The sequence below is a fragment of the Lygodium microphyllum genome, chromosome 10, assembly GCF_053477565.2.
Source record: "Lygodium microphyllum isolate KBCC chromosome 10, Lygodium_microphyllum_v1.1.10, whole genome shotgun sequence".
NCBI classification, from domain to species: Eukaryota; Viridiplantae; Streptophyta; class Polypodiopsida; order Schizaeales; family Lygodiaceae; genus Lygodium; species Lygodium microphyllum.
In genome coordinates, this window is record NC_141144.1 from 92,785,722 (window position 1) to 92,808,749 (window position 23,028).

At 38.9% G+C, this 23,028-nt stretch overlaps 1 protein-coding gene across 3 annotated transcripts; it reads right to left on the reverse strand.

The window, feature by feature from the left end:
- Nucleotides 1–17,653: 17,653 nt before the first annotated feature.
- Nucleotides 17,654–20,864, reverse strand: LOC148030285 (AP2-like ethylene-responsive transcription factor PLT2). 3 transcript variants are annotated; one of them, XM_087686568.1, is made up of 9 exons: nucleotides 20,784–20,863; nucleotides 20,499–20,569; nucleotides 19,954–20,024; nucleotides 19,409–19,417; nucleotides 19,181–19,269; nucleotides 19,013–19,086; nucleotides 18,502–18,552; nucleotides 18,318–18,397; nucleotides 17,654–18,111 (listed from the first exon to the last, which is right to left on the reverse strand). In XM_087686568.1, exons 2-9 carry the CDS (start codon nucleotides 20,543–20,545, stop codon nucleotides 17,855–17,857), a joined length of 678 nt encoding a protein of 225 aa, XP_087542694.1. In that variant the 5' UTR covers nucleotides 20,546–20,569; nucleotides 20,784–20,863; the 3' UTR covers nucleotides 17,654–17,854. The 3 variants fall into 3 exon arrangements, with proteins under 3 accessions (XP_087542694.1, XP_087542696.1, XP_087542695.1); XM_087686570.1 differs by lacking the exon at nucleotides 19,409–19,417 and having other exon boundaries at nucleotides 18,502–18,543; nucleotides 20,784–20,864; XM_087686569.1 differs by lacking the exon at nucleotides 19,409–19,417.
- Between the last annotated feature and the right edge of the window lie 2,164 nt (nucleotides 20,865–23,028).

Below are 23,028 nucleotides of genomic sequence, written 5' to 3' on the forward strand. Positions count from 1 at the left end.
GGAGTCCCAAATCTCCTACATCCTCTTCACCTAAATGGACATGGGAAGCACGGCAGCAGCAGCCTCGTGCCGCTGCTCAACTTGCACAAGTGAATGCACAAAGGGCAACAAAAGACATGACCACTTCTGATCTACCTAAGGACTTGACACCGCAGTCTACCAATGGTAGCCAGTCCACTGAACTAGCCACCACTACTTCCAATCAGGGATCACAGCAGTCACAACCTTTGGCCGTGACAACACCCATTGCGGAACATGTCCTTAGCAATTCAGCTTTGTAAGAGATGTCACAACAAACATCCTTGACACCTCCAATACTTCCAAAGCACCTAAAGCCTAGGCTTGAGGATAAATCTCTTGAAGACTTGGCCAAAGAAATGGTGCATCTGACCAATGAACCAGAGATGAAGTGCATGGTGAAGCTTGATCACAAGCTGACAGCCATCACACGTGCATACGTCCATATGGACATCGGAAGGCCAACATCGGAGCACACAAAGCTCATAGCTGAACCACTGACTTGGTATGAGCAGCAACATGTTTGTTTCTGCTATGCAGCTATTATTGAAGAAGTCATGAAGGACATCCCAAAAGCCACAGCTAGAGAATTGCGCTTGATACCCTCATTTTATATATAGCTCTATGTGAGACAAACAAGGAAAAGCTTGAAGCAATCAAATGAAAAGGGAAAGGACAAGGTACCTTTGCACAAAATTGGTACTTCAACCAAAGTTTAGCAGCCAAAATTGGCCATCGACTAATGACACTTGCTGAGTAAAGGAAACCCCTTGGACATCAATACATGATTCCACGTACGTTGCCTCGACCTCATTGAGAGTGTTGGCAACTGCCCATGATGTCCAACTTTCTACCACTGTCCAAAAACATCCCTTGTATGATAAAGTACTTCTTAAAGAAGATCTATAGGTGGCTAGTAGGCTAGGAGCAGGGAGCATGGTACTTGATGTAAGCGCATGTCTTTTGCCTCACTCAAGACTCTGCAATCCTAGATCTCTATACTTCCCATCAATACAACCCTGACTTCTTCAATTGGTTTCTTCCAAGCCTATATGACAAAAACCCTAAATTGTCTCATGGTTCTACACTAGAGTCACCCAAACCTCCAAAGCAAGAGAACAACAGCTCTAAACACAACACTCACCTTGATAAGAAGCAATGGAGACAAGTTCTAATAGATAAGTACAAAAATCTAGAGCAAATAACTAACCAGGAGCAACTGTCAATGCAATCGAATGCGGGGCTGAACAAAGGAGAATTAGCTAGACAGCTAGACTCTCCAAAAAGAGAGGTAGTTGAACCCTTGCAACCTAGCAAGGCTGTTCAACCTAGTGAGGCCATAGCAAAATCCCATGACGACATGCCACAGAAAGAGAATGCTAAGGCCCAACCAAGCACATCAACAACTAACCTAGTTCAGGATCCTGAGTCCTTAAAGGATACATCTCTAGTGCCCAAGAGAAAGAGAAGAAAACAATGAAAACAACGACAATTGCAAGCTACTGCAGATGACAAGAAGATTGGGACCAAGAGACCTGAAGAGATATGAACAAAGCGTGTGGTTCATCCATAGATAAACCCATTGCCATCTCTCCTAACAGCAGTGAAATCTCAGACACATCCATGTGTTCTGATAAATCAAAGCAACAATTACCATCAACTGTTGCTTGTGACACTCAATCCACCGATAGAGAAACTCGCATTGATCAATCAAGAGTGGATACAACACTCTCACAACAGGATGCTAAGACCACGCCAGTCACATCCGAGGAGAACCATGACACAACTACCATAAAGCCTCATGAGAAACATGAAAACCTCGAAGGCATAAGAAATCCTGGCATTGATCAATCTTGCTCATCTAGGCCTGAGCCCCCAGCTATGCTAAAGCCTAAGGAAACCCTTAGAACTTTGCATGAGATAGCAACCGAGCAAGCCCTCATAGAACATAGAGATGTAGCAGAGTGCTTGACCGAGTGGGACACAAAACTAAAATTATTTGCACGTGTCTATGTTCATGCAGACATGGGCACATTCCCTAGGGAGCAGCTTGAGGAATATTTACCTTATCCGCTATGGTGGGAAGAGCAAGAATATCTTGACAGATATTATGACAAGATCTTACATGAACGCATGCGACTCATCTCTGACGAGGAGGCTGACAAACTACGCTTAACCGTGACATTTAACGAAATGCTCTGCCAGTCAAATCGCTTAGAGATAGAGCAACTAAAGTGACAATCAAAGGGTAGAAGACAATTTGAAAAACGTTGGTTTGAAAACCGCGCTACAATGGCCGAACTTGGAGCCCAAATCATGACAGTCTCAGAGGAGCGACTGGCCAAATGGCGGTCCCAAAGAGACCCGACCTATGTGGCACCAACTTCATTTCGAGTTCTAGCTACAGTTCAAGGTATGGACCTAGCTGGAACTAGTCTAGAGAGCCCTTTGATTGATAAAGTTATCACTGAGGAGGAGCTACATGTTTCCAGTAGACTCGGACAAGGCACCATGCTACTCGATGTTGCCAAATATTTATTATTGCTAAGTAGGCTACCATAGAAGCTAGATATGTGTGCCACACTCGAGTACAAACCTGAGTTCTACAATTGGTTTTTATCCTCACGGAGTGCATGGTTTCATGAACATGTACATAAATAAACAATGTGTTTTGTGACTGTGTAAATAATACCAAAAGAAGCAAAGGCCAACACACCCCATGAGCAATGATGACCAAGTGCAGGTGATACGCATCAAGTCAAAACAAAGGGATTCAGGTTGGTGATGTCTTTTTAGCTGGACATTTTCATTATGGTTGAAGCATGTGACTTGCATGTACTCTCATGCCTTTCCAAGTGAATGCAAAATGACACAGGTCAATGCCTAGAAGCATTTAATATCCAAGTCACCACAAGTCCACCAACCCCACAAAGAACCATTATGGAGGAAGTGACAGGAATACCAAGAAACAAAAGCCATGACGGAAGTGCCACTAGATGAGAACCCAAGGACACCTCTGCAGAAAGCACATATTGCAACTGACCATGGCCAAAGCATAATCATCGGTTACCTCCTCCTTCTTGGCCAAACTCTATGTTCGGGCAGGAGCCACGCTCTCAACAAGGGCGAACGTCTCTTCATCATCCAGGATTCAATTCGCAATATGCTCTGCCCTTGTCCATGCACAGCTCACTCCAAGTGCTACCTCAATTGTTCGATGTCTCACATGTTACAAAGAGGTTTGCAAAATCTCAAGTGTATCTCTTCATCTCAACAATAGTTCCTCTAGCATCAAGGCTGATGACACAATCATCTCTGTAATATCCATTCTTCGTAGCCTTTGGATCCTAACATTTCTCAATCCAAATGAAACGCTAACAGCCTCAATGTATGGCATTGATTGTATTCATTTTTTCCACCAAAAAAAAAAAGAAAAAAAAGAGAAAAAAGAAAGAAAAAAGCACACATGATCATAGCACTGCACCTAGGGGTCCTCAAGTTAGGTACGTCCAGTGACCTTGGTCGGCTAGCTTCGTCCCTAATCCCCTAGCCCTTTGTACATCCCCCATAATTGTTCAGGGCACATCAAGGGCAGGATATACCTAGGAAGCTCGCCTCACCTATGGTTAGACCTGTCACCCTGAACCACTTGCACAATTCTTTTGCACTCCATCTCAATGCCATAACAATCAACAGTCGTAAGCAAGGCATGAAACACAATGGAAAAGTACACCATACTTTTCAAGCACTACAAGTAGCCACTAGCTACCAAAAGCTAAGACATCAAGGAGCTCAATTATGCTACATTGCCTTGACAAGACCATAACGATGTCTCAAGCAATCTTCAAGTGCACTCTCCATCTTCATCGACAAATTTTTCCATCAACTTAGCCCCTTGCTTCCTGACCCATTGCTATACAAGGAACCAGGCCGATAGTCTTCTAACTAAGTAATACCTAAATACACACGTGTACTCACTTAATGTTCACACTATAACCTATACATGGTTTGGGCCCTCAAGTGCAGGACAATACTCCAGGCTTGATTAGAGTTCGACCTGTCTCCCAAACTAATCAAAATATGTCTTGTGCACGATAAAAAGACTAGCACTACCCCTTAGGGAGAGACCACATGAGAGATTTTCCAATTGCAGGTATTAAAGACTCCAATGAAAGCGCCGTCAGCTCTACATCAACACTCAACTTTGAACTCTTGTCCTTTACTTCATCATGCAAGACCACCAGAGAATCATCACGAGCAGAATCCACCATGAGCATCCCAAGAACACCAACACCTGTGCCAGCTATGAGTGACCATTCCCAACAAAGAGTAGTCCTATCACCACCTACAACAATCATATCACCAGCCAATCAGAACAACAAAGTGCCCCCAACGACCTTCATCTGCACCAACATCAGAACTCCTCCAAGGCAAACCCCAATAGTCCCTTCCACCCACTTCTTCGATGCAAGCTCCGCATGCTACCTTCAATGAAGAGTGCCATGGGACTGGCACTCGTCTAGGAGGGGGGTAATGTTAACCCCAACACGAAGAAAGCAAAAGGAAATAAAAAAGACGCAGGGCAAAGGTGAAAAAAAGGTAGCCCGACTGAAGAAAGAAGAGGAGAAAAGGCCAAAAGCTCAAGGGCAACCTTAAAAGTCCAAGGCAAATGCAAAAGGGGAAAGGTGCATTTTAAAGTACAAAGGCGCACCCTGAAATCTTGTAAAAGAGTGCCAAGATCTCACCCATGCAATTTGTAAATGTAGATAGGCGATGGAAAGGAAGCTAGGAAGATAGAAGGACAATGGGAAAAAGGGCCTAGGCTACGGCCAGCCATGTAAAAAATGGGAAAAGGGGACGACCGCCCAAAAGGGATTTAGAGTTTTACATATAAAGTTGAAAAGTGAATGAGAAGCTCATTCTTGTGTGTGGCCAAAAGTAGCTCTCCTCTTCTTCTCCTTCTTCTTGTTCTTGCTTGCTTGAGCTTGTGCTTGAGAGAGGGAGTGTGAGAGTGTGAGGAAGTGAGTGTGTGAGGGTGAGGGACCGTGGGGTGGAGAAGCTCTACATCTTCTGCTCTCTTCTTCTCTTCTCTTCTCTTCTCTTTTCTTGCTTGCGATGATGGATCTTGGAGCGTGGAGCTTGAGGATGGAGTTTGCTTGAAGCTTGCACTTGGATCGTGGAGCTACCGGAGTGCGCGGGAGGAGGTAACTCGAACGGCATGGAGGTAAGCTCACTACACTCGTAGATATGGATGGCGCGTCGGCTACGTGAGAGGTAACCATTAGTGCTCTGCTTGGAACGCTTGAAACAATAAGCGGTCCGTGGGTCTTGGCAGTTGAGTGAAGGCTCCCACACTTAGTATATTGTATCCACACAACTAAGGCTTGCAAGTAGGTGTTATGTTTAAGATGTCTAGTTGCATATCGTGGTATGACTATGAATCCTACATTGCACTAGAACTCTATGAGTACCATTCAATTGACACATAATCCATCTTTCATGTGAAGACCAAGCACATTGAGGTTTGTTATCACTTCATCAAAGAGGTGATCAAGGACAAGTAGGTAGAGATTTTCAAGATCTCTATAAATGAGAATCTTATAGATATGCTCTAGTAAAATTCTCCCAATTGAACACTATGACTTTCTTAGGAAGTTGATGGGCATAAGATGAGATGTCATCTATTCCTCATCCTATTGTATTTATATGTATACATTGTACTTTGTCACTTTTTCTTATTCTCTTCTCTCTCCGACACATTTTCGTTTAAGTGGGAGATTGTTTGGAGTTAAAATCCACATGTGCCTATATACTTGTACACTGCAGGTGGTGACTGCCCATCAATGTCACTTTATTCTTTATTCTCTCTATGATAATAGAATAAGAAAATGCAGGTCACATATTGTGACTGTTGAAGTTCCGACACACCATCTTGTTCTCTCTTGCTTGAACCTCAAGAACTCTTACTTCCACTTGTGGTCTCACTCTTGCTCCACCTTTCAACAAAGGTTATGCACAAATTGATGGGATTAGTTGTGAGTAGGCATTTTCTCGAGTAATAAATATAGCAACTGTTGGAGCTGTCATTATAGTGGCTATAGGAAAATTTTGAATCTTGTATCAAATTGATGTAAAGAATGCATTTTGTTTATGGTGAGTTGTGAGAAGTGTACATGGAGCAACCATAGGGTCATGAGAGCATGGATCACCTCGATTAGGTACATAGGCTACACAAAGCCTTGTATGGGTTCAAACATGCATCCAAAGAATGGCATGAAAAGATATCATAGTATCCTGTCTCTATTGATTTTCATGTTGGAAATGCACACCACTCACTTTATGGGTGTCAGAGTGATAGAGGCATTGATGTTATTACCTTGTATGCGGATGATTTAAACATTGAGGTGATAATGTGCAAGAGGTAGAGCATATGAAGAGTCCTCTCGAGAAAAATTTTGACATGAAAGATTTAGGAGAGCTAAAGTACTTTCTTAGCATTGAGGTGATAAGAATAGCTAAGGGGATATGGCTCTCATAAAGACAATACATCTGTATGATATGGCAATCTCAGTACTATTGGATCGAAACGTTAAGCTAAGTGCTGATGTGGGTGAGATATAGGAGGATCCCACAATGTACAGGAAGATGGTGGGAAGTTTGATCTTCACCACTATCAACAAAAACTGTAACTACATCATTGGCTTGGAGAGTTACTTTATGTAGGTTCCTTATAAGCCTTGTTTGCATAGTGTGAGGCATACCTTATAGTACCTTAAGGCTACATTCAATTGTGGTATCCTTTATGAGGCTTACTTGGTGGTTTGGTTATTTAGTTACACTGATGCATTGCAAATTCAGTAGGAAGTATATCTGACATGAAGTCCATTCATGGCTATTTATTTCTCTTTGGGAGTGGGGTTATGACTTGGAGCAATGAGAAATAGCCCGCAATTGCATTATCAAGTACAGAGGTAGAGTACAAGGGTGTTGTGGACCTAGTGTTTCATACACACATGAAACGCATTGAGACTCATTACCATTTCACCAAAGAGTGGATCTTGGCAACTAAGATTGATCTCATATATGTCAGCACAAAAGAGCAACTTGCAGATATTTTCGCAAAGGCCCTAGGAGAAAAAAAGCTTTAATGTTTTGGAAGCTTACTTGGAGTACAAGTCATAGAGTTGAGCTTCAAAAATAGCATTAAGGTGTCGAGCTCAACCCAAGCTAACACTCAAATATCTAGATGACCATTTTGCATTAGTATCATTGACGTTGTTGATACATGCATCAACATATCATTCTGGTGATACTTTATAGTTGGATATCAATTAGTTCACCTACCCAAGTTATGGGATATCTATTTAGTAATATTTCTAGTAAGCATGATCACACTACAGACCACTTGTATATTATGTATGTTGTACTCTCTCTTATTCTTGATGGACTATTATAGTGGAGAAGAAGAATAAGAATGACTAGGGTTTCACATCTCTATCTTGCATGCACTTCTATGTGCATTGTGTGACTTGCAAAAGCTCAAGCTCTCTCTCTCTCTCTCTCCCCCCCATCTTTTCAAGAGGTACTTAACTATGAACAAATGGGATACTAACTCAATAATCATTGTCCACAACCCAAGGTATTCAAAGATGGCATAGTTAAGGTTGAGGAGAACACCATGATAAGTTTTGACTCTGATGTAGATGAAAGTAGTGATTTTGACCCATAAGTTCTACAACCAACCCAATCTACTAAGTCCAAGACCAAACTTCTAGTCCATTTTAGGCAAAAAAACTTAAAATGCACCACTCACAACAAGTTAGAAATTCAAAGCTAGAAGAAACCACAAAATCTTTCCCCACAATTCAAAAAGTTCAAAAAGAGTGATCGAGTAGTTGTATTGGTTGGTGTGAAGCACAAAGACATATCTAATGAGCCCATTGAGAGGAAATAGCAAAGGTCAAGGAAGTGAACATTACAGCACATGGGGAATTCCCTAAGCCTATGCACATTACTAAACTCTATGCAAAGGATGAGGAACAATTAATTAACTTGCTATAAGAATACCAAGTTGTTTTTGCCTAGAATTACTCTGTGATTGTAAGGGTGTACCACCACAAGTCCTCATCCACACAATTCCTCTTAAGGATGATACCAAGCCTTACCCTACCATATGAATCCTCAATACATCCATCGTATCAAAGAAAAAATTGATTACAAAAGGTGGGATTCATTTATGAAATTAAGCATACCAATTGGTATCATTGAATGTTTTGGTGCTAAAAAGTAATGGAAAATTTTGTGTATGCATCAATTACATATAATAAAATAGGTAGCAAGAAAAAAAAGTCTATAGTTTCTTAGATGGGTTTTTAGCACACATGTCCACCTAGATGATAGACAAAAAAATACATTTGCCACCAAATGGGGGTTGTTCGCTTATGTCCTCATACCATTTGGGTCGACTAATGCTCTAGTAATTTTCCAAATGCTCATGTGCACTATCTTTAAGGACATGCTATGAAATTGGCTCGAAGTGTTCACAGATGACCTATGTGTCCATTGTAACTCAGAAGAGCAACTTGCTAAACTCCACCTAGTCTTTGAGAGATGTAGGAAAGCAGCTTGCTAAACTCCACCAAGTCTTTGAGAGATAAATTGTAATTGGAGAAATTGTTATGCTAGCGGTGTGAGCATACTATGGATTTCCCTGTGAGCTTCACTAGTCAACAGCTCATTGATATTGAAGACTAAGAGGGAGGGCTTAGCAATGGTTTATGCTAAAAGAAAATTTGGCATTATCTCCTTTCTAAGCCTTTCACATTCTTTATTGACCATTAAGCATTGTTATACCTTGTAAATAATCCTTGTATCATGGGACACATTGCTAGATGGCTCTTGCCATTATTGGATTTTGATTGTTCCGTTGTTGTGTGCAAAGTAAGACCCGACCTTAAAATTTGATCATTGGTCAATTATATCACCTAGTGCACGACTATCTCCTTCAATGGTGTGTTTAAGAGCATGAAATTGAGGATGTGTTACCAAAGGCACATTGTAGTATTGTCGAATGACACTTTAATGTGAATATCGCATCAGGAAAAGTGTTTTAATCCCAATTGCAATGGCCCAAACTCATTAAGTACATGGCCATATTTGTCAAGCACTATGATGAGTACCAAAAAACAAAGTTACCCATCCAAAAGAATAAGATGGAACTCACATTGGTGATTGCCCATCAATCTTTTGAGAAGGAGGCTAGAGACTTCATTCAACCCATTAGCCTAGCCAAACAATATTTGCAAGCTTGATGCATCATTGTAGCTACATATTATATGATTAAATGGATTGATGCTAGAGCAACCCATAAAAACGATGCAAAAACCATTGCGCAATTTCTTTGGGAGCAAGTCATATCATGTTTTGGTTGTCCCATCAAAATTTTTAGCAACCAAGGGACACACTTCCTTAATAAAGTGATTCAGCACTTTCTATCTACATTCTTGGCCATCCATAGAAAGTCCAATCCTTAACTATCCCTAATAAGTGAATTGCTAAGTATAAGCCATGAACAAAGTTCTCATCAATGTCTTGACCAAAAATATCTCAATATTTTGTTCAAACTAGGATCATAAGCTCATGGCAATATTGTGGGCCTATTGGACAATTTACAAGACACAAGACAAACCCCATTTCTAACTTACATGTGGCATGGATGCCATTTTGCTCATTGATTTGTTAATCCTTAGTCTGTGCATTGATAAGTAGGAATGGTCAGAAGGCACTAAAGCATGGCAACATTGCCTAGAAGAGATTGAGTGTTTAACCAAAACACACATACTAGCAACTTATGTCCTACTTGCTAAAAAAACCTAACATAAGGCTTGATTTGACAAGCATGTTGAGCAACGATCCTTCAACAAGGGGAATCTTGTGTTGCTTTACTTGATTAAAGGTCATAAGAAAAGTTGAAACTCCAAGTCCTCAAACCTTTTCATGTTTGTGTGATTAGCAAGATAGGGAATGTTCAGCTAGAAATCCTAGATGGCCAACCCATCGACCACTTTAATGGTAGAAAAATAAAGAAATACTACCCACCTAGACATCCTTCCCATGAACCACCCGTGGAAAATGACAATAGTCCTCTGTTGCATATAGAACAGGCTTTTATGAACAATTTGAGCAACAACAGCACCACACTCCTACACCATACTTTTGACCAAATCCATCAAGAAGTGATTATAAATGCTTGAGTCATTACCATTAATTGGCAACTTAGAAATTGAATATGATCCCTTTGTTTTGGTAGCCTACCTCCACTTATACCTTACAACAACTAAATCATGACTAATGCACTCATTGATGAGGAGCCATATTATAATATTTTTCCTTGTTGGTAAGTAAAAATTGATAGAGTCATCATTAAGATTGAGAACCTCCCACTCCTCTTCTATGTTATTTCAAAATCTAAGGGAAGTGGCACTAAGATTCTTTTGGGATGAATATTCAAGTTCTTAACTAATTGCAATGTTAACTAAGTTAGTAAATGAATTCATCTATAATTAGCAAATGCATGAGTGATTATTAACTTTAGCTCCAAAGAGATGCAATCTAAGCCAACGAGCTACCCACACTATATCTACTAGCCAAGCCCCCATAGAGCCTTAATGCATCACTCCTCCTCAAGAAAAAGGTTCACATATGCCTTCTATTCTGTTGATCACCTCATCTCCACCTACAGTTAGCAAATGCATGAGTGATTACTACATTTAGCTTTCAAGAGATGCAATCTAAGCTAATCACCTACCCACACTATATCTGCTATAGCCAAGGCCCCATAGAGCCTTCATACATCACTGCTCCTCAAGAAAAAGGTTCACATATGCCTTCTACTCTATTGATCACCTCATCTCCACCTATTGATTACCTAATTAGATTAACATTTGAATCCTCTAAACTAGCTATAGCTATCACTGACATAAGCTCAATTTTTGCCAAGTTAACCCCACAAGAGGATATCCTTTCCAACTTATACCAATGTCCCCTATCGAATGTGTGAACACCAACCCTCTTTGCCACCTACATTGAAGAAACCATGACAATGTTGTTAAATCTAGAAAATGGTTGAAGACTTATCCATCGCCAAAAAATCAGATTCATAATTCTTTTTGCATCTTGATTCCACACTTGGCACATTTTCCACTATTTGCAATGATAAATTTCAAACTGGTCAACATAGTTATGCTCATGCTCAGTTCCTAGTGGCACCCCATGCAAGGAGCAAGAACATATGTTTCGCAAAAGCATGTCTATACAAGACTAGCTAGCTCAAGAGACCGTAAACTAGTAATTAGAAGCTTTCCAGATACTTCCCTCATTCATAGAGGCAACAATTCTTAAGGAGCTTTTCACAATATCATGTCTTATATTTGTGAGTTGTGGATTCGGGACCCGATGCCCTAGATGCTCTAATTGAAGTGGAGTACAACCCCGATCACTACGATTGGTGGATTTGAAAACCCTTTTCTATTATATATAAATTTATAAAATCAATCTCCTTTGTAAATAATAATAAAACTACCCACACACAGTATGACCTACTCTCCCTAGCTAAGAAGCTTGATCCAATTTTGCAAGGGAAAGGAAGGCAAAACTTGATTGCCAAGACTAGACCTCAAGGACCAAGAGACCAACTCCAAAAGACTAGAAATTCAAGCCTTCAAAGACCTTTAAGAATCCAAGAACAACCGAGAAATTGAGAACTTAGCTACAAACAAGTAACCATTAATTGTGATATAAAGGTAAAAAGATGGGAAAGGCTTTGGATTCTAGGCTATGTAGATTCCATTTTTCAATACTGGTAAGAAAAGTAACAAATGTGTAATATAAATTTCTATTTAAAAATTCTTACAAAAATCCCTGGATTTTCCTTGCCTTCAAACCTAACACAAAAATCTTATTTTCTACTTACATATGGCAACCACATAAGCACCATTCTCTCAACCATAGCGTAGTGCATACCTATCACTGAATGAGGATAAACTCATTTTATTTTCCCAATAGAGACATGAGCTAAAATTGGAGGCAAGCATGTATGGAGTAGGCCACCTACTAACAATTTCAAGTTTTGACCAACCTTGAGAATATGGTTGAAAAATACTAGACTACTAGGGAGCTCTTAGCCATCTATGGCATTAGACACTACATTAGATCCATATCCATTCACATCCACTTTTTAACTTGCACTAAATTGATCCAAAACTAAGACTCAACCACCAAATCAAGAAGGTTTTTCTATAATATAAAAATTGATGCAAACTATGATGAATAGTAGGTGGTCAACATTGAGTTTACTCCAAAGTTAGTAGAAGAGATTGTGGGCATCAAGATGGGATCAAGAAAGTATGTTCAAACATAGAAGACCCCCTAAGTATGTTAAAACATAGAAGACCCCTATGTCTCTCAAAGGTGGGATGAAATCTCAACAATGGTAATAATTGATAGAACCTTGGTAAAAGGTAGTGGTGAATGAGGGATTTCTTCTGAGAGCAATCCCAAAAGAAGAGTTGAGGGTGGCAACGTAGCTATTCCATCCAACCCAACTAGAATCCCTAAATGGCTCCTAGAGGATATATTGATAGGAGACCTAATTAAGTAGGACTTAAATGCTTTATGATTGGAACATGTCACTGAGTCCCTGGCGAAGGCAAAAAGTTCACTCCAAAGAATCTGAAAGTAAAGCTTAAGTGCATGGATACTAGGCACAGTATAATCAACTATGGCAACTCACTTACTTACATCATTAATGTCTTTGTAGGAGTGCCCCTCCATGAGATCCTACCACCACATACACAACCACCTACACTATCCAAAGATTCATCTAAGGACATCATAAAAACAGAAAAGAGGCAAAAAGGAGACGTAGGAAACCCTAGCAATAGTGATGACATAAGCAAGAAAAAGAAGAAGTACAGAGAAGAGGAAGAAGCTCATCCTCGGAGGATTCCAACAAACGAGACATGGAATAAGCGTGACTAATTGTCCATGTTGCTAAAAAGAGGTCAAAGAAAGAATGGAGAAAATTAGAAGCCAAAATGAGGCAATCACATGAAGACCATGAAAGGGCTATCAAAGCATCCACAGAATAGTCCATATATAACAAGGACAAGTCCATTGCACATCAAGTAGCAAATCTTATAGCCCAAAAATGAGAAAGTAGCTCTTGTAGGGGAAATGAGAAAATGACAAGCAAACCAACCACTAACTCTGCAACCCTTCATGAGCTAATAATTCAAATAGGTACCATGTAAGCACAAATTAGTGAGTTGGCAAAAGGAAGACCCATACATGTCATCATAACTAACCCAAAAGAGAGCTCTCACCTAGCACATACCACAAAGAATGCACAAGAATCTGTGAAGGGGTAGAATACAATAGGAAGAATAGGAGCCCTTGAGCAAATATGGAAGAGCTTAAAGAAGACAAAGCTAGTGCACTCATGGCCAACCAAGAGCTCTAGGGAAAAGTGGAGAGGACACAAGATGAATATAAAAACTTCTTGATAGAATCTAAAAAGTAGGTTGAGGAGCTCAACTACGAGTAGCCTTGTATAGTGAAAGCCAACATAGAGTCTAGTTGAAGAAATACAAATTCATCGCTGTGAAGCAACAAGAGCTATTCAAGGAAGCTATAATGTCCACCTCCATGCCTCAATTTGAAGATGTAGAGGAACTTAAAGCCCAACTAGGATTGCTTTCCAACACCTTGAAGTATGAAAAATATTTAAGGGATCAATTTGATGGTCGAAGGACCAACCAAGGAGGAGCTCATTTGATAGTTGAGGGAGAAAGGCTATGATAAGTGTGAACTCAAGGTAGCAAGTCTAATACAACCCAAAACACCCCGGTTGATCTCTCTCATCATCTTAGAGACACCACAATCATGATCCCCCCCCCCCCACGACTATACCAACCTTACTAGATTTTGACACACAGAGGAATCATAAGAGCATCGAACAAATGAAGAGAAAGACCTAGAGCAAAAGGAGGCATATAGGTGCCCCCCATGATCCAAAATTTACGAGCTCAATGCACATGAAGCAATAGAGCATCCCATTCCCCTTAAGCTCCTACCATAGAAAGAGAAGAAGACCTAGAGGAGACAATGCAAAAAGACAAGAAGCAGGAGACTAGTCCTACTATTTTGTGAAGTATGATTTCAAGGTCAATGAGGATCGCAAGTTTTAAAACCCACTTCCATTACACATTATACAATTGCTCATATGAACAACAAAAAATATTGCTATGAAGTAGCTAGACTCTTTAGGCATGGAAGCTTATTAAAAGTCATGGTTTATCTTCATTATGACTTGGAACATCATTTCATACTCAATTTTCAAATAATTTCTATACCTAGATACCATTGCATAATGAATTACACAATTCTTACCCATCATCATACCATCTCATTACAACGAATTGTTACTTACTTGGGGATCTCGATTAGTTAGCCTTGACAATTTACTTTCTTGGTTAGGAACTTGATCTCTAGAGGTTGCAAAGATCTTTAATACTTTGTATATTGGTATACCTCCCCCTACAAAATAGGAGAAAACATAACATGATGGCTACAAATAGCCTTCCAAGCCTATGGATCCCAAAGGGAATAGCCCATCTAACCTACGTTAACATATCCAAGAAAGATGCATTTGACAAATTTTGGATCTAGCTTAATGTGTTTATTTTTTAGAATATGGCAAAAAACCTCACATCCAAATATACACAAGTGTGCATATAAGGGAGGTTTACTAGACCATACCTCCTTTGTAACTCTACCGCCTAGAGGAGTACATGAGGACTCCTAAAGGTTCAAGACTCGTAGACTTCATCTACTCTACTATTAAGCACATCAAGTGACTATAAGGTGCTTAATAGCTAGTGGAAAACTCTCTTACTCTCCTTGCTAAGGTCTTGTGTGGTCTTGTGTATGTTTAGACTATTTTGAATATGTGGAATTGCCAACTCTTATTGGATCTATTAATCAAATGGATTGCAGTGCTAGTTGCCTCAATCCAAAAGTATTGTGGTAAGCCTACCTAAGGATACTATGGACTCTTTCCTATATCTATCTCTAACTACATATCCCTCTACCACTTATGAATGCCATCCCTAGTCATAGCATCTGGATAACAAGAAAGCCCGTCACAATTCTTGACCATGACATAGTCTACAAACAGAGTATATATATATGGCGGTCGAGAAACTCTCATGGACCTACGTAAATTTCGTTCAACAAAAGTATTTGGCTATCCCACCTACCTATTTTATGAGGTGATGCCCCAAATGATGGTTATTCAATGACAGCTATAACATGGTCTTTAATCCTAAAAACATACGTACTAAAACCCTTTGGCCACAACAAGAGATCCCCTACAAATCTTCCACATATGATCACCAAAGATCATCACTCTATAACCACAACCATTAACCTTTCCTACACTTATCAAACTTTTTGCAAATTTTGAAATATGTACATTCTCCAAGACCAAAGAAGAATCATTTGGTAATGACAAATTTATATTCCCAATGGCAGTAGTTACATCTATAGTTGTTTCCAAGATAGATGCATCCTCTCTTTCTAGCATCATAAATAAAAAGCACTCTATGTGGGATAACATGAAATGATACTCCAAAATCCAATTCTGAGATGTATAGTTATCCATGGCAACCAAGAATGCATCACCCAACAAGGATACATACAAAAAAAACATCTCTACCATATGCATTAATGTCCTTGAACTTTGCTGCACTTTTTTCATTGCCATCATCCTCATTTGGTTTCTTATCTTTTTACTTGTTCTTTCATTTAAAATAGTTATTTTTTGTGTATCCCTTATTATTATAGAAATGGAATTTCACATTCTTTTTATTGTGCAACTTGCTTCTTAACTTGTCACTCTTAAGAGAGTTTCCCTTGGTACTTCCTCTCACTATAATAAGTACACTAGAGTTCTTTGACCCTACATTATTTTTCTATTCATCTCCTTAGTGAGCAAATTGTTCTCACATTAGCAATCATAATACCACATGTTTCAACTCTTAGGCAATGTGACTAACAAAAATATAGCCTTAATCAAGTCATGAAATGTGATCTTTTGAAATGTCAATTAGCTCAAAATAGAATTAAACTCATTGAGGTTATCAAACATCAAAGCCTCCTCCTCCATACAAAAATCAATGAGTTTTTTTAGCCAATCAACCTAAGAGGCTACAGTTTCTTTTTTATACAAGTCACTAAGCTTTTTCCATACACCACGTGCACTTGCCATTTCTTTCACATTAAAATACATGAAACTTGAGTGATAAGCATAATAGAGAAGCATATTACCCCTCCAATTTCTCCAATACAATTACATCAATGTCTTTAGGCTTAATCCCAATACATTTAATCAACTTCATCTACTTCTTTCAAACAAACAGATTTTTTCTTTCGAATACGAAAAGCTTGTTCCATCAAGGTTTGCAATATTAAAAACAAAGCATTCTCTAGACTCAATGAAGTAGCTATAATGCCAAAAAGTCTGTCTGCACACCAAAAACGACAAGATATATCCAACTATCAGCTCAAAAAAGATCAATGGACTACAAACAAAGTGCAAATAATAAACCAATATTAAACTTATGAAAAATATAATATTTTAACACTCCCAAAGACATGATTTTTCTAGAAGCTGATCAAAGTATTCCAACTATTTTCTAAGTAAAAAATAGCCGTCAAAAACTGGATACATACAAACTTCCTTCACAAATCCATTTCAACTTGAATAATCTCCGTAAAATGAGCATAAACCAACATGAAAAATCCTTCAAGTTGACAAATCCTTCAAACTATATGTAATTTGAAGCCAAGAGTAATCTAGAAGGCTTGAAGTGTGATTGAAAACTACTATTTGAACCTTACAAAAAGACTTATGTGATAAAATAGATACCCTAATATACCAAATCTTCTTTCAAAAGTTTTCTATTAACCTTGGTCAACTTTAGAACCAGAGTTTGGACTTTTTGAACGAAATACCCAATTGGCAAATATTAGCCATTAAAATCATCCTTTGAGAAAAGCTAGCAAGAGAAAGCCTTAGATGTTGTTAAGGAAAAATTCACTAGCCAATCACCCCCCACAACAATGATATTATTTTCAAGCCCAAGTGAAGGAGTGAGGGAAGGGGGTTATAGAGTTTGAGCATACCATTCACAAATTATGCTAGCCATCCTTGCATAAGTGCCACACTAGATCCCAATAAGACCTAAAATCGTAAGCAATAGACAAACAATATGCCAAGAGCTCATCAAGCACGTGAATGTCACCTCTTATTTTGGATCAGATGCACATTAGACAAGTATTTATTTTGATAAAAATGTGCCTCCCGCAAATCTCATCGGATATCATGTCAACAGGAAAAAGGATAATCATGTAGACCCACATAATAAATACATGATGATGCTGCTGCTCTCACTAAAGGACTTATCAAGACCTATAGCTCAACTCGAAAATCTTATCTCAGATGTATCTTATGGCAGTTCATCAGGATTTCCGCTTTGATAGATTGATCTCATGCATAAATAGGAAAACTTGCCACTAAGTCTCAATTCCTCAATGAGTGCATTAATAAAACTGTTGAAAATCGTCTCCAGCATTAGCTGATTCATATGAGAAGAGATAGAACAAAGGACTGACTAAACAAGAAGCCATGTCCTCTTTTCTAAAGCTTCTCATTCGACTTGTACATTTAATTTAGACCATGCTTTTGCAGGTCATTTAAAGATTGTTCAACCTGCCCTTATACATGGGGCAAGCAACCCAATGAGAACTCCAAGATTGGAGCCGTCTCTAAAGCTTCCGAGATGCTGCTCGTACTTGTGCTCAATGTGGCTGTTGTATTACTTTTTTCACTTGAAAGCTGATCAAAGGCAAAACAGTCACTAGCTAAAATCTCTGGGATATCATAGTTGCTTATGGCAAAATTTGTTACTGCCTTGAAGCCTCGGAATTTAATTGCCACAATGTCATAGGCAGTGGCTGCCTCTTCCTCTGTTTCTGTAAGGGAAAAGAATGAGCCATCTTAGAAGAAAAACCTGTAAGTTCATCTCAACCAGCAGCCTTGTCATTTCATAGATAAAAGAATGTAGCTTGTCATGCAGGTTTAAGACACCTACATGGCAGAAATAATTGATTAATTGCAGAATGTTAATGCATTTGATTGTAAGCATGAGACTATGCAACAAGAGCATGTGAAGGCTTACTAAATGTCCCCAGATAGATGTCCTTGTAACCAGCACATTTCTTTATTCTGGCTTGCCAACCTCCATGTTTGTTGTGCCGCCTGTTTCAAGGAAAACTCTTGGCAAATGAGACAATAAGCATAAATAATCAGCAAAGCAAACGTACAAAAGTAAACAATAGAAGACATAGCATTGGCAGACCAACCTGGAGACCCCTCTATACTTGGAAGCACCCTTTGCAAATCCACTGCTTTTCCTAAAGATAGTTTTAAAGATGTTATTCCACGTTATTTTGTTCTGCTTATGAAGGAAATCAAGCTAATCCAAGAAGGGGTTGACATATGAATATTACATAAGACAAGCTCCATGTGTGATGGCAACATATGGGCAAGCACAAGCATGCACACGCACATGAGCACATGCACACACGGCATGCATGTTTGTGCATGCTGACTGTGTTATCACATTTGCTAGTGCACAGCTGCACATTAAACGGTGTATGCTCTTTACATCAGGCATCGTTGTATGCGTCATTATCTGTGATACCTGATATGACATCTGAATCACTATGCCTTATAGTACTATGCATTTCTTGTGCATGCTTGTGTATTATGCAAAGCGCAATCAAATGGAGTGTGCAGAAAATATTTCCAGACAGCATATTAGCAGTGCAATTAAATTAAACACTTGAATGTAGTCCAGGCAGTAGAAAGTACCTTATCAAAGTAGCTACATATTCTTCTTTGGTCATTCTTTGCATTTCCTGGACATCTTCAGCATAGTCTTGGACCTATGATACAAGAGAAAGAAGAAATCACTCAATATGCTGAAATGAAGAGCTTACATACCAGCTGTTCACTATACATCTCAAGAATTGAACTCACAGGGAAATTGGTGGCCGCTTCAAGACCCCAGTATTTAAGTGCAGCCCGATCATAAGCTCTTGCTGCTTTCTCAGGATCATCATAAACACCTAAACCAAAACTAGATAATTAGCATCCACAAGGAATTTGAATGCCAGAGGAACACAAGTTCATCCAAAACATGTTCATACATGCTTGTTAAGGATTTAGTGTCTGTCTAATGGATCTCTGACACACATGACGCCTCACCTAAATAAACTGATGACCGACTCAAGCCAGCGTCCAGCAATATTGTTTCAACAAAATGCCAACAGAAAACAGATGTCAGGGCTTTTCTATAGCTTTCTCGGGAAAACAGGAAACAGTTATGAAACTGTAGAGCTTAATATCATGAAAATCATTAATAGAGAATTTAATTGGAAATTATATGTTGTAGAAGGAACCAGAATGTCCCTCTGCCAGGGCTTAATGTCATGAAACAGTACACAGATATGTATCTATAGACCTTCAAGTCATGTAAATCAACAAAATAGATTTAACTGGTAGTCTTACATTCTACCAGTAAACAGAATGTCACTCTACTAGGGCTTGACGTCAGGCAAAACTTATGCATGGAATTTGAGCAGCAGTTTTATATCCAACAAAGAATCAGATACAGCAGCAAGATGGGAAGGTTAGCCCTAGAGAAAGCCAGTAAGAACCTGGCTGAAGATTCGTCACAGTGGATGGATCGTCACAAATCTGAAAGCATACATGGCAGATTTGACAAGACAATAAGATGGCTGAAGATTTACCTTGTTTGGTCTTCCGAGCCTTCCCGAATCTCTCACACAGATAAGCGCGGTAGTGTCTGTACCAGCAATGCCTTCATGGACGAATGCAGGTCAGCAGCCCCTCCCTCTCCCTCTCCCTCTCTCTCTCTCTCATGGCTGATCATATTATATTGTTCACAGCTCTCTCACATTATATTCTGATGAGAGCTCTCTCTCTCTCTCTCTCATAACCTCTTTCCCTTCTCCCTCTTAAAATTAAAATAAAAGGAGGAATCTATGTTTGATTCTATTTTTTCCCCCATGTGTAAACTTTCCCTTATTGCTTCCCTTAATGTTTTACTTAGAATATGCAAATTCTTTTCCTTCTCACACCATATAGAGAGAGCTTTCCTTGGCTCTAGAATACACACACATACATATACACATCAACATATCGCTCTGTAACACACACATACAGACACATATTTGTATTTCTATCATTTCCATATCATCATTGTTTAACTCTAATTATGTAATTATTCCAAATAGAAATATCATAATGAGAGAGAAAAAAAGAGGTGGCTCACCTTGAGACACCATGAAATGATGAGCTTCGCCCAACACTTCCTTTCATGCCTAGTGGAGTATGTATATTACCCTAACCAAAAGAGATATTGCATGAAATATAAGTTATTAAAAAACAGCCAAATAAGATGATAGAACTCTAAAGAAAGAAGAGGGAAAGACACATTAAATTCAAACACAGGGACTTTGGAGAGTTCCCCTTTTGCTTCTCTAAGATGCTAGACTTAGTACAAGCCTTATAGATGTAGTTTGGTTCTAAAAGCTTAATTCTAAATATGTGTAAGTACCTGCTTGACCAACTAGTGTAACAACCAAGGCCAATACTAAGGTTATGGGATTGACAAAAGGCTATGGATTGAGAGAAAGGTTGAAAGGCTAGGGGTTTTTAAGGTAAATGGGAGGGGCCAATAATTTCACACAAATACAGACCTCTCTTTCATGCGAAATCTTGCTCGAGCCGACACATCTTCCATTTCACATCATCATCATCATCTCTCTCTCTCTCTCTCTCTCTCTCTCTCTCTCTCTCTCTCTCTCTCTCTCTCTCTCTCTCTCTCTCTCTCTCTCTCTACTCATGCTCTCATCTCTCTCTCTCTCTGCTCATCTCTGTGTACCTTCCAAGATGGTTCTTGTACATTATGACCTTGTAAGGAAGAGATTTCTACCACATGCATGAGATTCACAAGATTCATGCAAAATGCTTTTACTTTTCACTTCACTTTTTCCTCCTCTTAAGAAAAGGGGGGGGGGGGGGGGGGGGGGGGGGGGGTGTTGTTGTTAAGTAGCACAAGTTCCTTAACAAATCAATTATTGTTAGAGGATGTCAAAAATTGTTTCTGGGTGTGATTACATCGCAATTTGGACTAGTCAATTTCTAGATTTGCTTGTGGATGTGATTATCTCTTGAATTTGAGCTCTCTCCCCCTTAATGTGTATGTGTAGATTTTGTCTTGCTATGGAAAAACAATGATTGATGTAACAAAAATGTTAGTAACAATATGCCAAGTAAACTAGTAGGCCAAGGTCACAACTATTTATACAAAAATTGCACACACCTCCATGTGGCAAGACACAAATCACCATCGTATTTCTCATGTGTGCACACTTTGTGGGATTCGTACAACCATCCATTACCATTACCCACCTTTATCTACATGTGTTTATATACCTCTCACTTCCATGCTTCCGCACATTTGTTTTTCCATCATGCACCAATTGAAGTGATTGCACATTCACCCACCCCAGCCAGAACCACCTACATGTAAAAGCACACATGCCTTTCTTATCTTGTGCTCAACACAACGATTTGAACTATTCTCACATGATTCGTAGTTGATTTGATTCAAGAGATAAAACATCTCTATTTGTATACCATAGTATTGGATAATAATCAAGTATTGCACTAGATTCTACAAGTAACCTACATTCATTGGTCAATACGTGACAACTTCGTTTTATGACGTGTCATTTTTAAATGCCCTATCATTTTCACGCATGAAAGTTCTTGCATGAGATTTCTATTCAATTCAAATAAAAAAACAATCAAGTTCGCATAATTAAACTCACATGACCTTTAGTATTGGTATGGTGAGGACCACATATAATTGTGCATTCATCATTACTTTTGAGAGAGCTTGACAATGGACTGTAAATGATTGCTATTCCCATGCTTTCGTTCTCCTCCTTTTTGGTAAAGCTTACTTGACACGTTTGTATTCATTATTCTTTGCTATGTTAATACAATGAGTTTATCGATATATACCATCTCTCCATACAACTTTTATTAGATACTCCAAGATATCGCATCGCCGCTTATCTAGTTGTCATGTCAAGTCACTTTTATGTGACCCTACACCCTTTGAAGAAAAACTCAATTTCAAGCAATTGTACTTAGATTTGTACATATGAGACTCTCTGAATGGGAAGCTTGAATCATATTAGACCACACCACCTCTTTTTGCCTTTTAAAAGTGAAGAGTTTGTATCATAAACCAAAGTTCATGGTCATAATCTTGCAATAGCATTGTTGAACCATCTAATAATCTTTTGTGCCTATGAGTATATAATCTCAATGGAGAAAAATTATATAACCTCCTAACTTTTCCCAAAACAAAGGTTGCAACTTCCAAAGAGGCCACTTATGTATTGATATTTGGAAGTTCGTTTTCCTAAGAATTTTTGCTTTTTCAAACTAATGTATTCTATGGGATAGTATTGTGTAGCATTCAATTCAAGCTATAATTTATTGAGAGGTTGCTAAATTAGCAAGTTCATGGGCCAAAAAGGGGTAAATAGTGCTAGCAAGTACATCAATTGTGGAGACGGGTGTAAGTGAAAGGCACGTGCCTTTTTGTTTAGCTAGTCACCATACAAAGTATCACTATGATACACTTTATTGGCCTTAACATTATCTTTTGATCATGTGTTTTCATCATAATGGCCAAACTTGCAATCCATAAATCCAATTTTATCTTATGCCATGCAAACATTCTCATGTCTATACTTGTGATCTTAGATATTTTACTCATTGCC